This window comes from Polypterus senegalus, chromosome 4, assembly GCF_016835505.1.
Source record: "Polypterus senegalus isolate Bchr_013 chromosome 4, ASM1683550v1, whole genome shotgun sequence".
NCBI lineage: Eukaryota > Metazoa > Chordata > Cladistia > Polypteriformes > Polypteridae > Polypterus > Polypterus senegalus.
In genome coordinates this window covers 228739057-228754506 of record NC_053157.1, presented here as the reverse complement: position 1 = coordinate 228754506, position 15450 = coordinate 228739057, and the positions used below count along the sequence as shown (strand labels likewise).

The 15450-nt window shown below is 40.3% G+C and overlaps 1 protein-coding gene across 1 annotated transcript; it reads left to right on the top strand.

Annotated features, from left to right (window-relative positions):
• Window positions 1-333: 333 nt before the first annotated feature.
• On the top strand, window positions 334-13659 carry LOC120528879 (C-type lectin domain family 4 member E-like). Its single transcript, XM_039752955.1, has 6 exons — window positions 334-433; window positions 5805-5906; window positions 10633-10911; window positions 11237-11388; window positions 11539-11660; window positions 13316-13659. The coding sequence occupies exons 1-6, from the start codon at window positions 334-336 to the stop codon at window positions 13503-13505; spliced, it is 945 nt and encodes a 314-aa protein (XP_039608889.1). The 3' UTR covers window positions 13506-13659.
• The last annotated feature ends 1791 nt before the right edge of the window (window positions 13660-15450 follow it).

The following is a 15450-nucleotide window of genomic DNA, read 5'->3' as shown; positions in this document are numbered from 1 at the left end:
ACAGCAACATGTAAAAACTTCCAAAGGGTGAATGCTTTTTAAAGGCACTGCATATTCAAAATAATCAATTAACAAATATTGTTTCCCCTTTTTTTCTGGGAAGCGCTGGAATTTCAATGGCCTTATACATGAACATCAAAACAGCTTCAGGACTTAAAGTCCAAATAAAGACAAATCCAGGTACTATCACTTTAATTAGAGGCAAGACTTACAGCTTCATAAATCACTGCCTATCAAGAAACTTGATGCTTGTACTGTATTAAGACATTTTAATGAATAAATAACTACGATGGTAACTTCATTTTTCCTGCAGTTCAGCAAATTGAAACGGACATGGAGCCTGATGGAGTTTACTGCTCGCTTGAGAAACCCACTGAAGATTTATATGCTACAATAGCAGAGACTAAGGAGAAGAGGGAAGAACACCAGGCAGGTAGGATTTGGATTTTCTCCCACCCTCTTTTGAAGAAACAGTGAAATAATAGTAGAAAAACAATAAGAACTCTGTGAAGCTCATTGAGTTAGAAGGCCAGAAAAAGAAGAAAATAAAAACGTGGATGCTGAAAAACTAAACCTCAAAGCCAAAAGACCACCCAGACCCATAGGTATTCTACAGTAGTTTTGATTAAGGTATTGATTAATATATAATTATGACGCCATGTCTGAGAAGATTTGCTCCGTCATTGTTCACCAAAGGTGACTACAGAGTATTTTGTGCAGGTGGCAGTGGTACCAGGTGGCACCTAGGATACCAGTAAAAGAAAATGAAAATAATAATAGTTGGTATCTGGAAAAGATAAAATTTAATAATTCATCTATCCATTATCCAACCCGTTATATTCCAAATATAGGTTCACGGGGGTCTGTTGGAGTCAAATCCCAGCCAACACAGGGTGCAAGGCAAGAAACAAACCCCAGGCAGGGTGCCAGCCCACCACAGAAAATTTAATAATAATGACGATAATTCTTTAACTTTATATAGTGCTTTTCTCACTGCTCAAAGTACTTTAACATAGTGAGTGAGGAGGCACTTGAGCTACCATTAATGTATTGTAGTCCATCTGGATGATGTGACAGCAGCTATTTTTGCACCAGTACACTCACCACATATTAGGTGATGAAGGGGTAAGAGACAGGTGATGATTAGGGGGCCAGAATGAATAGGCTCAGCTGGGCAATTTAACCAGGACATTGGGATATACCCTGCTGTTTTTGGAGGATGCCCAGGAATCTTTTATGACCACAGAGAGTCGGGACCTTTTTTTTACATCTCATCCAAATGACGGCGCAAATTTTACATCCCAGTGTCCCCGTTACCATACTGGGACATTAGAATCCACATTCAGAACACAGGATAAGTGCCCCTGCTGGCTTCAACAACACCTCTTCCAGCAACAACCCAAGCTTTTCCAAGATGTTCTCCCATCCAAGTACTGGCCAGGACCAGATGTGCTTAGCTTCAGGTGGATGGCCTCTTCTGAAGTGCATGTGGTATGACTGCCTGAATAGATAGATAGATAGATAGATAGATAGATAGATAGATAGATAGATAGATAGATAGATAGATAGATAGATAGATAGATAGATAGATAGATAGATAGATAGATAGATAGATAGATACTTTATTAATCCCAAGGGGAAATTCACAATATGAATATGAATAATATGAAAACTCATTTTTGCCTCTTTGAATGAATTGCAAAATGTAAAACATGCTAGGATGCAGGTTTAATGTTAGTCTTAGATGGGAGATAAATTCAGAGCAAATTAAATTCAGGTAGTGTGTTTTCAGCAATTTTTTTAAATGTTAAACAGTACTAGCGTGATGTGTCTCCATTGCTAAAATAATCCAGATTTTTGCAATACGAAAGCAAATGGCTACCTCACTAGTTCTTTTATATTTCACTCTTAATACATTGAAGCAAGCTAGTCTTTGAAGATCTAAGATCTTCAGGGCATGTGAAAGTAGGCATTATAAAATACAGAAAAGTGCAACATTGTTAAAGATTGCCTTAAAGATAATTAAAAGTATAAAAAATCAATCCTAAAAAACAAGGGCAGCAAATGCAATGATGTTTATACAGGTGAAATGAGAGACTGAAGAAAAAAATATCTATAAAGAATATTAAAAATATGTAACAATAGAAGGCTACTTCTTCCTTCTTCTAAAAACAACAAGCAGCTCATCATTTGTGTATTTCCTGTTGTAGACTGACTTTCTCTCTTCCTCTGTGGATCTCTCCCTCCCTCCACCATTATGTCTGTTGGATTGTTCTTGTGTTATCTTGTATTATATTGTCCTTGTACTGAACCATGCATTTTTGTATTCAGCATTAGTTCAACCCATGTGATCCTCTGGAAACCTTCTTCCATCTGTGGTTTTAAAAATGGGGTATGTATAAGTGAGAAAAGAAATCTAAGATGGAAAAGAAAGTGTTAGTGTACGACCCTGTGAGAGTGTAGAATTGCTTACACTTTGAATATGGTCACTTTTACAATTGTACTTTCTTTGTCCTTGTATCATGGACGGAGTTGAGCGACTGGGTTTTTGCAGTTTAGCATTGCAGACAGACTGTGATAGAGCATGAATAGTTTTTGAGGACATGTTATCATAGTCATCAAGTTTTCACATACATGTAAATGTAGCCTAAAATGATTGGGAAGTCAAAGTGAATGGTGCTAGACTCAATCCTGATGAAACTTGCTGCACCACCAGAAGCTACCCTCTGTCCTAAATTTTTGGCCAGACAAAGGAATTCATCATTATTATCACTGGTTTAATTGCTATTTTTTGGATTTGCTCATGTTGACTGGTGGCCCCCAATTATTTAACCCTTTGGTGTTCCTCCATCTGGGCCTCAACTCCTCCACCTTCCCTCCTAATTATCCTCTACCTTTCACCATCTGAGTTTGTCCACTTCAACAGCACCCTGCACCATTCAGCAAACCTTCTACAAATAAAGGTGACAATCACCACCTGCAGGCAACCCTTTCCACAACCATTCCTTTTATGCACCTAACATGGAACGTAACAACTAACTTCTTAGGTTCTTTTTTTATTGGGGGGATAGGAAGAAATGTCAAAACCATCTTTGTCCCTGTTACCTGTAACCTCTTACTGGTCTGACTGTCCATATTGTACTCTGCAAAATCTACCCCAAGGACCTATAATGGTGAGCTACTCTCTGACTGGGACCATAGCTAGACAAGTAATGGATAGTATGGCTTCTAGGCCAACTAGAATTAATTGGGTAGATGCTATACTGAGTGAAATGACATTCAGTAAGAAACATTTTCTGAGCGATGACCAGGAGAAAAGGACGCGGTCAGTAGCAAGCAGTGGTCCAAGCCAAAAATCAGAATGTCTGCAAAGCCAAATCACTAACTAAAAATTAAAGTGAAAAGTACAGTGCTAGTGTCTATTGCTGGGAATCACAAAATGTAAGAATTGCAAAACTGCTATTTAGATCAATCTCAGAGAACTCAAGAATGCATGGATACACTCCTGCTGCATCATGGGAAACAATCACACAGCTATCCCAAAATGGTGTTGAAAATACAATACAATACAATTTATTTTTGTATAGCCCAAAATCACACAAGAAGTGCTGCAATGGGCTTTAGCAGGGCCCTGCCTCTTGACAGCCCTCCAGCCTAAACTTTCTAAGACGACAAAAAAAAAAAACTCTTGTAAGGAAAAATATGGAAGAAACCTTGGGAAAGGCAATTCCCAGTAGGATGGGTGTGCAGTGGGTGTCAAAAAAGAAGGGGGTCAATACAATACAATACAATACAACATAACAGGACACAAGTAATCCTCAATACAATATAATTGTAAAATAAAAATATTACAAGTACGGAGCAGAATTTAACAGTAGATGATATCACATAATATGATTTGGATTTGTTTAGAGTCCTGGGGACCTCCGACATCAAGCTGCCTCCCTCATCTGGCCATTCCACAGCTGATACAGTGCTGAGCCAGCCAATCTGATGAAAGGACCCCTCTACCCGACAATTCTTGTGATCCTCCATCAGAGATGACTTTACCTTAGTCAGGCAGAAAAACTTGGCAGGTGGGCTGTGGCATCAAGTGCCACATTTGAGTACCGAGAAGAGAAACAGCATAGGTGAGGGTTAGTAATAAATTCTAGCTATCATGTTACTTATGTTTTAGTGCTAATGGCCAACAACAGAGAAGCAGTCTGTACAGTTAATCAGCAGTTCTAGCTGTAAATAGGTATAAACTTTTCAGAGAAGCCTCTGATCACAAAATAAGGTGCACCATTGAATTCCCTGTGCTTTAAAACCTCAACAACCTCAGATTGGAGACGCAAGAAAAAAAAAAATTACAAAATGTGCCATCATTACAGAGACATTAAGCTTTTACTTAAAAATTGTATTTATTTGCATCAAACCCAATAGCAGTAAATATGAACAATACAAAGATTTTTGCAGCCTGAGTCTTCATTCAGTCCAAGATGTTCCACTTCCTTAGTTACAGTTTATATACCCCTAATCCATCCATCCATCCATCATCCAACCCAGGGCTTCTGCTGGAGCCAATCCCAGCCAACACAAGGTGCAAGGCAGGAACAGATCCCGGGCAGGGCGCCAGCCCACCACAGACCCTTAATACAAAAGGTGTAAAGAAAAAGATTTCTTGTCAGAGAGGGGGAGCTCTTTTCCAGCAGCTAAGAGACAACGTTCCATAAAATTGTCCATTTTCAGTTGGTAACAGATAAAGAAAGTCTTCTTACAAGTGTCTGTTGTTGCGACTGAGCTGAGCCCTTCACAAAAGTGACAAGAAAAACGAAGGTTCCATTTGAATAAAGTCCAATAAAAATCATCCACTCTCCTCCCTTCTTGCCCAAAATGACTGGTTTATTTGTTTTCATCTTTGCTCGCTGAGATCTTCTGTTCAGCACTTCTACCTCTTTACCTGATTTTTCCCAATACATTTAATACTCTTGTTCATAATTCTCACTCACTGCGCATCTTTCATCTCCTTTGTCAACAACGTGGCTTCCCACAGTTTTTGGTTTTATTTTATAAATTTGCAACCTTTCTGAAAACATTTTGTCACTTTGTCATTATGGGTTGTTGGGTGTGGACTGAAGAGCAAAAATGTTAGTTGTCCATTTCAAATCAATTATACAACCCAATTGTGCAAAAAGTGAAAGGGGCTGATGTTTTTCTGAAGCCACTGTATATTACAAGACTCCGGCACACATTCTAGACTTCCATGGTTTTGACTTGTGTGCTTAAATGTGTTTACATCTTAAATGTTAGTTAAGTTACTTACATGTAGCACTTACATCCTGGGAGCACTGGTACCCTAAGCTTAAGTTTGAAAACTTTATAGCAGTTTTTACTTTACATCAAACTGGAAGAGACTCTGAAGAGTTGAAACAGTGAGAAAAAATTCCTGATATTTAAGGAAGGGATGAGACTTGATATTAAGTATAACATTAGCAATGGCTGAAGGCCGCACATTGCTTACATAACTGCACCAGTGTGGTCTGGTTAGAGAGGCAATGTGACATTCTTCTGGTAGCCTATGTCTGCATCATCCTCCTTTAAAAACCCTGACGTGGCATTTCTGATGTTTGCTTTATTAATTTCTTCATAATGTTGTGTTCATAAAAAATAATACAAAGTAAAGCCTGTCAACTGGAAAATGGTTGACAAGTAGTGAACTGGAGTACCAGTGACGTCACACTCCCAGTGTTGTGGTATGTGAAATTTTACTGCAATATTCTCCTGCTCTAACTATGTTATTTTTCTTCATCCATAATTTCCAGTGCCTTCTAATACTGTGAAAAAGAAGACATTTGCAGTGTGGGTGTCATTGGTATTCTTGTGTGCTGTCATCCTGGCTGCCTTCCTCTCGCTCATTGTGTACTGTAAGTAGCTTTTAACTTTTATTTTTTCCATGATGACATCCAATATTGCCATCGTCCTCTTTTCAGTGTGTCCAGGGTTTGCCCTGTGATGGAGCAGGCTATCCTGAGAAGTTTGTTCAGGCATTGTGCTTCTTTGGAGATCAGGTTGCTTCCCCAAGAGACTGCGGCATAGAACAATCCTCTGGCTACTATGGACTGATAGAACATCTCCAGCAGCTTACTGCATACATTAAAGAACTGAGTCTTCTTATGAAGTACGGTCTGCTCTGGTCTTTCATGTACAATGTCACTGTGCTGTCAGACCAGGCCAGCTTGTTGTTTATGTGAACCCCCCAAGTAACGTGTTACTCTGCACTACTTCAACATCTTGGTACTGTAGCTTGTTGTGTAGAAGGTGAACAGGAAGGGAGACAGGACAGTTTCCCTGTCCAGTATTACACATCACCATTTCTGACATATAGTCTTTGAGTCTCACAAACTGCAGTCTATTGGTCAGGTAGTCCATGATCCAGGATATTGTGGGGGCATCCAGACTCAAATCCTTGAGCTTTTTCCCCACTTGATGTGACAGAATGGTGTTAAAAGCACTGGGAAAAATCAAGGAACATCATCCTGACTGTGGTGGCAGCAGCTTTGTCTAAGTATACATAGATATAAATACTTATATATATGTATATATAATTATATACAAAGTATAAAGTGTTGGTGTCACATACAGTTAGGTCCATAAATATTTGGACAGAGACAACTTTTTTCTAATTTTGATTCTGAACATTACCAGAATGAATTTTAAATGAAACAACTCAGATGCAGTTGAAGTGCAGACTTTCAGCTTTAACTCAGTGGTTTGAACAAAAAGATTACATAAAATGTGAGGCAACTAAAGTATTTTTTAACACAATCCCTTTATTTCAGGAGCTCAAAAGTAATTGGACAAATGAAATAACTGGAAATAAAATGTTCATTTCTAATACTTGGTTGAAAAGCCTTTGCTGGCAATGAGAGCCTGAAGTCTTGAACTCATGGACATCACCAGATGCTGGGTTTCCTCCTTTTTAATGCTCTGCCAGGCCTTTACTGCAGCGCCTTTCAGTTGCTGTTTGTTTGTAGGCCTTTCTGTCCGAAGTTTAGTCTTCAACAAGTGAAATGCATGCTCAGTTGGGTTAAGATCAGGTGACTGACTTGGCCATTCAAGAATTTTCCACTTCTTTGCTTTAATGAACTCCTGGGTTGCTTTGGCTGTATGTTTTGGGTCATTGTCCATCTGTATCATGAAATTCCAGCCAATCGATTTGACTGCATTTAGCTGGATTTGAGCAGACAGTATGTCTCTGAACACCTCAGAATTCATTTGGCTGCTTCTGTCCTGTGTCACATCACTAATAAACACTAGTGTCCCAATGCCACTGGCAGCCATGCATGCCCAAGCCATCACACTGCCTCCACCGTGTTTTACACATGATGTGGTATTCTTTGGATAATGAGCTGTTCAACGCCTTCTCCATACTTTTTTCTTGCCATCATTCTGGTAGAGGTTGATCTTGGTTTCATCTGTCCAAAGAATGCTTTTCCAGAACTGTGCTGGCTTTTTTAGATGTTCTTTAGCAAAGTCCAATCTAGCCTTTCTATTCTTGAGGCTTATGAGTGGCTTGCACCTTGCAGTGCACCCTCTGTATTTACTTTCATGCAGTCTTCTCTCTATGGTAGACTTGGATATTGATACGCCTACCAAGCCCTGGAGAGTGTTGTTCACTTGGCTGGCTGTTGTGAAGGGGTTTCTCTTCACCATGGAAATGATTATGCGATCATCCACCACTGTTGTCTTCCATGGACATCCAGGTCTTTTTTGCGTTGAGTTCACCAGTACTTGCTTTCTTTCTCAGGATGTACCAAACTGTAGATTTTGCCACTCGTAATATTGTAGCAATTTCTCGGATGGGTTTTTTTCTGTTATCGCAGCTTAAGGATGGTTTCTTTCACATGCATGGAGAGCTCCTTTGACCGCATGTTGTCTGTTCACAGCAAAATCTTCCACATGAAAGCACCACACCTCAAATCAACTCCAGGCCTTTTATCTGCTTAATTGATAACGACATAACGACGGACTTGAACACACCTGCCCATGAAATAGCATATGAGTCAATTGTCCAATTACTTTTGAGCCTCTGAAATGAAGGGATTGTGTTAAAAAAATGCTTTAGTTGCCTTACATTTTTATGCAATCATTTTGTTCATCCCACTGGATTAAAGCTGAAAGTCTGCACTTCAACTGCATCTGAGTTGTTGTCTCTGTCTAAATATTTATGGACCTAACTGTATCTCAGTATATCAGCAGTGTGGTCTAGACCTGAGAGATTGGGGGTTTTTATTCGGGGTACACTGGTTTTGCACTCACATCCCAAACATTTCGATAAACTTAAGGTTCTGATTTGTTATCCAATGAGTGTTACTGTATTTGCATGCGTGGGACATGCAATGGATGAAACCCCATCCAGGGATGGTCCCAGCCCTTTACTCAGCGTTGCTGGGATAGGCACTGTTCTCCCTTGACCTTGAATTGAAATAGATGGGTTTGAGGGGTTATATCTATATCTCTCCATACTTTGTATGTACAGTATGTAGATGTATGTATTGTGGAATGAGCCCCTGACACAGACAGGTAGACATGTTATTCAGCACCACCACATGTTTATTTACAACTATTCTTTACAATAAGAAGTGCCACACAGCCCACAAACTCCCCCAAAGTCCTGACCTCATACTGCCTTTTCCTTCAGGCCGTCTCTTTGCCTCTCCTCCCGAGCTCTGTCCTCTTCCACCTGACTCCAGCCATCGAATGGAGGGAGGTGGACCCTTTTATACACACTTGGATGTGCTCCAGGTGTCTCCCGGCAATTTTCCACCGGCACTTCCGCCACCCGGAAATACTCTGATGTCCCCGGTCTCTTCCCCAGCACTTCCAGGTGTGGCGGAAGTGCTGAGGTCCATAGCTCCAAAGACATCGGGGTGCCCCCTGGTGGTGACCACAGGCCCCTATAGGGTTGAGCTTCCAAGCTCTGCACCCATGGTCCCCAAAGCCACCAGGGCGGTCGCCCCCTCGTGGTCTGGAGGAGGCGCAAGCCCTCCTCCGGTCCTCCTGGGCGTCCCGGCTGGGTACCACCCCCAGCCACTCACCACAGTATTAAGGTGGCTAGAAGCCTGACCTGTGTTTTCCAAAGAGTCTATGGGAAACACATCGTGGGCTCCTGAGCTTTATTAGAACACAACACAGAACTGCAACTTTGTACAGGGGTTGCAAAAGAAAGCCATTAAGAGCTCCAGGACCTATATCAGCCTTTGTATTAGCTTTTGGACATGTATTTTGAAACACTAGATTTATGTTAAATGCAACAACAGAGAAGCAAAATTAGTGTACAGTGGAACCTCGGTTCTCGAACGTCTCGGTACACGTACAAATCGGTTTACAACCAAAAAGTTCGCCAAACTTTTGCCTCGGTTCACGACCACACACTCGATATATGAACAAGCCAGTTTCCCTTTCGGTTTGTACATGTACAGCGAGCGAGCAAGAGAGAGAGAGTGTGACACACACACACAGGCGCGCGGCGCGGGAGAGAGGCGCACACACACAGGCGCGTGACAAAGATAGACACACACAGGAGTGTGCTAGAGAGAGACACACACAGGCACGTGAGAGAGACACACGCACATACAAAAAGAGCGAGCGAGCAAGCAAGGGAAGCAGGGAGGTAGGTAGTGAGGACTGGATGCATAAGGTAGAAAAGGCTTGTTTTTGTTTTTAGTTCTGTTTACTGCGATCGGTTCATAATGTGCATTGTGGCAATGTTACTTTTCTTGGTGGTTTATTAAATTACGGATTTTTCAAATGTTAATTGTTTTCCCTGTGCTTAAAACTCATTTTAAAAAAAGTTTTTTTAGTTAGCGGTTCCTAGCACTATAGCACAAACTATTGCAGTGTTAGTTTTCTCTGTTGTTCAAGGTTTTCTCGGTGTTAGTCATTGTTTACTATCATGCTGTGCATTCTATGGTATAATTACCTATATTTGTGCTTAAAAACTAAAAAAATATATATTTACATGCAGTTCGTACGGTCTGGAACGGATTAATTTTATTTACATACAATCCTATGGGGGAAATTGCTTCGGTTCACGACCAAATCGGTTTACGACCAGAGTTTTGAAATGAATTATGGTCGTGAACAGAGGTTCCACTGCATATGGATGGGCCCTCATCCTTTTAATCTGGCAGGTGTATCGGCATGTAGTGTTGTAAAAAGATACAAACTTATGTAATTCAGTTTTGGTAAATTATAACAAACAGATTATACAATTTCATTTGTACAGTTTTCTCCACTTCATATCCACAATGCCCCTGAGATATAAATGAAATAAGTTACGTTCTGTCATTAGTATTTTCAAATAGGTTTTGGTACCTGTTTAATATTATTTTTTTCAGCACCATTAAAGTAACGCTAACATGTTTGAAAACTATTGAGCAGTAAGGAGGAGAAAGAGACTGGAAACAAGAAAGAAGGCTAAAGGATTGAAGGAGGCATAATGTAAATACAACTAGAGGTTTAGTGCATACAGAAGAATGAGACCTACAATAATGCCAAATGTCTTCTTCAATGTTGATTTCTTAAAGATAATTCATCAACTAGAATTGGCACAATCTGTCTGACTTCCATATATTTTTTATGATGTAGTTGTTACTGGAGTTAAATACAAGGAAAATGAGGAGAAACTGCAGAACACACTTTTTGTTACCAATGAAGAGCTGAAGCTATTACACAAGAATCTGTCAGAGGTGAAAACCGAGTACACAGTCCTGATTCAAAACCACACTACTCTGCTATCGCACAATATGGAATTGACACAGAACATCAGTGAGCTGCAGTTGAGGTACTCAGCATTACAAGGGAACCACACTGCAATGACTACATCTCTTGACAAATATTGTTCCATACAAAGGGCTTCAATGCCAGGTGAGTTGTACTTCATTGAATTCCTTTCTATCCGGATATTTAAGTAACAGGGGTCATACTTGTTGCAGTCATGAACTGTTGTCATGGATCCTTTATGGATCACAAGCTGGTTCTCCTTCTCCAGGCCCTTTACCACATGACAATAGTTGTGTTTCTCTTCTGCCTCCCAAAACATAATTCTGACGTCCTCAGTAGGGGATGTCAAAGTTGCTAATCAGCAGTTCCTCAGTCATGACCTTCCATTTGCCTGAGGGGCTCAGTTTAGCACTGACATCAGAACTCTGGTGGTCTTCAGAGTTCAGCTTTCTGTTCTCTCATCTCACAGAAAGGAAATGTGTCTTCTGCCCAGAGAGCTGGGTGCCATTCAACACAAACTGTTACTACTTTGCCAATGATACAAAGACCTGGGCTGACAGTCGTGATAACTGCACATCAATGGGGGGTCACCTGGTGATCATAGAGAGCCAAGAGGAGCAGGTAAGCCATTCACCTTGGTGAAGATAACACAGTAAGTCATTTGAAGAGGGAGGTGAATAGAAAATATCACATTGGGTAGTGAAGTACAGCAATATAACTGACTTGTAACAGAGTCACTTCTTTACAGAGACACATTTGTTTTCTCATCAGAACTTCTTACTGAATAAGACACGCAGCAAAACTGTCAAATCTCACTGGATTGGTTTAACTGACCAGAAGGCAAAAGGTCAGTACCTCTGGGTGGACAACAGACCTCTGAATCAAAGCAACAAGTAAGAAAAATGTTTAATTTAAATTAGAATCTAAAGTATAACAGCACTTAACTTGATCAATTCATATAAACATAAAAATAAATTAATGAAGAAATAAAACCTGCAGCCAAAAACCGAATCAGGCTGTTCTATGTTAACAATTAGTCTGTGGCTTGCTGGATTGGATAACTTTACTGCAGTTAAGCTGACACAATAAGATCTTCTTGAACATCTTGTGAGAAGCAATCGTGCTAAACTCAGTGTCCTTATGGTACTTGAAGTGAAATCATTGTCTTAATTTATTTTTCTTGTTTTTATTAGAAATTGCTACATTTAGCTTTTATTGTTAGGATTATGTTCTTCCGCTTGTTGAGAAACTTCCCTTGCTCCGAGATTATTAAATGTGCTGCCAATCCCTAGAGAGCAGCAACTAAAGAGAAAAAACAACTAAGTAATCCAGAGCAGTGACCAACACTACTTTCCTACAGCAGATACAGAGCACACAAAGTGAATCAAGGTGATAACTGTAATAAAATCCATCCATTATCCAACCCGCTATATCCTAACTACAGGGTCACAGGGGTCTGTTGGAGCCAATCCCAGCCAACACTGCACTGCAGGGTGTGCACACACATACCCGACAATTTAGAATCGCCGATGTACCTAACCTGCATGTCTGTGGGAGGAAACCGGAGTACCCAGAGGAAACCCATGCAGACACGAGGAGAACATGCAAACTCCACACAGGGAGGACCTGGGAAGCAAACCCAGGTCTCCTAACTGCCAGGCAGCAGCGCTACCCATTGCGCCACCGTGCTGCTCGCTGTAATGAAATTATTTTTATAAAAAAGTTGTTTCTTATACAAAACTCACATTGCAGCACCCTTCATATTGACGGATCCAAAAATGAGACGCTCCATTGAAAAACAGAAATGCATAATCAACTATTAATGTAAATGATAAACTGAATGGAAAAGAAAATTCATCAAATGTCCATCCATGATATTACACTTCTTTTTTTGTTTTTTTAAATATTAAGCTATTATGAGGGTTACACCAAGCCATACCTTGATACAGGGCACTTCCTTATACAGGTTTGTGAGGTCCTCTCCCAAGTAGAACATAATGCGGAAATATCCTTTAGCTTTATTTGCCATCCATGCATGTATCCCAATTCACCCGGTTCCTCCAGTAGTTGTCGTAGTTTCCCCTGCAATTCTGCAATCTTCCTCTGGCACTGTTCCTTGACGATTTTTTCTTCCATCTACCATCGGCTCTGCACCAACACCCTTTTTGTATGCGCAGTCCTTCCCCTGTTATAATCTATTGTTGCTTCTTGTCAGGTAATACCGAGATTGCTGATACCTGTTCAGTTTTTGTCTTTCTGTAATAATGGAGAAAGTGAAACCCCGCCAATGACACTGCCCACACATGACAATTATTACAATGGAAAGCACATGTTTATTACACGCATGCCAGAAGTGAAATTTACTTACAGGACAGCTACTGCCTGTTGCAGACCTCACCATGACTTAAATCAAGTTTCTTATTTTGTTTAATTTCATTTTTGTATCTAAGATACCCAGTTTCTACTATCATTTGTGTATGTGTTAAAGAAGACCCAACCGTGTGGAGCAAAGAAGAGCGCATGATTAATTGCTCCTTTCTTCTTGCAGGTTCTGGGGGAGAAGAGATAATAAAAATGATCAAGGATTTGAACCGGACAACTTTAAGGGAGACTATTCAGAAGGACAGAACTGCGTACACATAGACACAAACACACTATTTAACGGGTGGTATGATGTATGGTGTGGTGAAATCAAACAAAGAATCTGTGAAGCAGCAGCTGCCCTTATTCATATCTAGCATGAAAGTGAGAGTTAAAAACAAGGCCAGAAATGATCAAGTTCATGACTCGCTGGTGACAGCAAGTGTCTCTGAAGTGATAAAATGTAGCTCGGACTAGAACCTTTAGAAACAAGGAATACAGCATTTCTGAGAAGCTCTACCTCACCTCCAGGGACAATTTAACTAATTGCAATTAGCTTAAAAGTGATGTGATATTAGGAGTTGTTGTGAAAGCCTTCTATACCTAGAGATAAAACAAAGAAGGAAAAGATATAGGACTATGGGACCTTTACTAAACAGACAAACTCAAAGTATAATATCAAAGACACAATAAATAGTAGAAAACAAACCTACCTCTTGTCTGGGAAAGCCTAAACAGTGTAACCCATTGGGTAGCTTGCCCATCACAATATCACACACCAGAACCTGGATTCTCTTCCTCCTGACACTTTAACATTCACCCTACTCTCCTCCCAATACTATGCTCTGGGAGTTCTGGCACCAGGGGCACTTTAAATCGTATCCTGGGGTTAGTCATACTCCAGAACTGGAATTAGTTTCATGGCTAGAGCAGCCTTCATTTTATTTCTGGACGACTAGACTAGACCATCTTTCACTGGCTCCTGGTGTTCCTGCAACCTGAGTCTTCACTTACCCTTAATGAGACAGGAGCACAAGATAGCTCCCTTCTGACCTGCTTTCTGTGAAGGTATCACAGTCCTCTTGCCACTTACAGACCTGTAAGTGTTGTCCTGGTCTGGTGTTTTCACCCCAGTCTTTATTACTCCATCTCAGTAGATAGTCAGGCAACCCAGAGATATCTCTGAAAATGATTTAGGGGTTTATGTTGATAAAGCATTTCCATTGTCTATGCCAGGTGGGCAAAGTCACACCTGGAGGGCCGCAGTGGCTGTAGGTTTTGTTCCAACAAAATTGCTTAAAAAGAAGCACTCATTGCTCAAGTAACACTTTCGCTTCATTATAGTTGTCACGCTTGTAAAGATTTTCAACCCTTATTGCTTATTTTAGCCTTAAACAGCTGTATTCTTGGTTTTTAATGGCTCCTCATTAGCAGTTAGATGCAAATAACAAAAGAATCCCAGCGTTTCTCCATTTAGCTTGTTTCCATTTACACTGGTGTGTTTTTATCGCGCACTGTTTGATTTAATTAAATACTTGGAAGGAAAGTGAAGAGAACAAAGTGAAGAACTGAGAATTACTCATCCATTTTAGAGTTCAAATTATTTGGATGATATCCTTGGAAAGGAAAAAAATGTAGGATATGAGAAGGACCTGACATGGTAGAGTTAAAGCACCAACAAGCCAAGAAATTAAATTATTCGCAAGGATTGTTTTCTAAATAAGCAACTGGGTTGGAACAAAAACCTGCAGCCTGCACTGCAGCCCTCCAGGACTGACTTTGCCCAGCCTTGGCCTATGCAATGTACAGAAGCTATTAAAAGGAAAATAAAATGTTAGGGTATATCATTAAAACTGTTGAATATGAAAGGGTGCTATGCTCAGACTATACAATAAATTAGTGAGAGCCCATCTGGAGTCCTGTGTGCAGTTCTGGTCACCCCGTTAGAAGAAAGACAAAGCAGCACTTGAAGCTACGAGTGGAGATCAACCAAGTTCATCCCAGGAATTTAGGACATGTCCTAATCTGGCAGGCCCAGAGAATTACAAATGTTTAGTCTTGAGTAGAGAAGACAAGGTGAGGATGTAACCTAGCTCTTAAATTTTTAACTGAATGGTAAATCATGTGCTCTATGACAGCATTTATGGGAAGTGCATTTAGAACTGAAGTTAGGAAGCACTTATGCAAAGGTGTGTGGTAATCTGAAACAAAGTACTAACACATGGAGCTGAAGCAGAAACTTTGACAACCTTTAAGAAGTATTTGGATGATATATTGGAACAGCTTACAGTAGCAATTAGCTAAACAATCGGGCTTGATGGA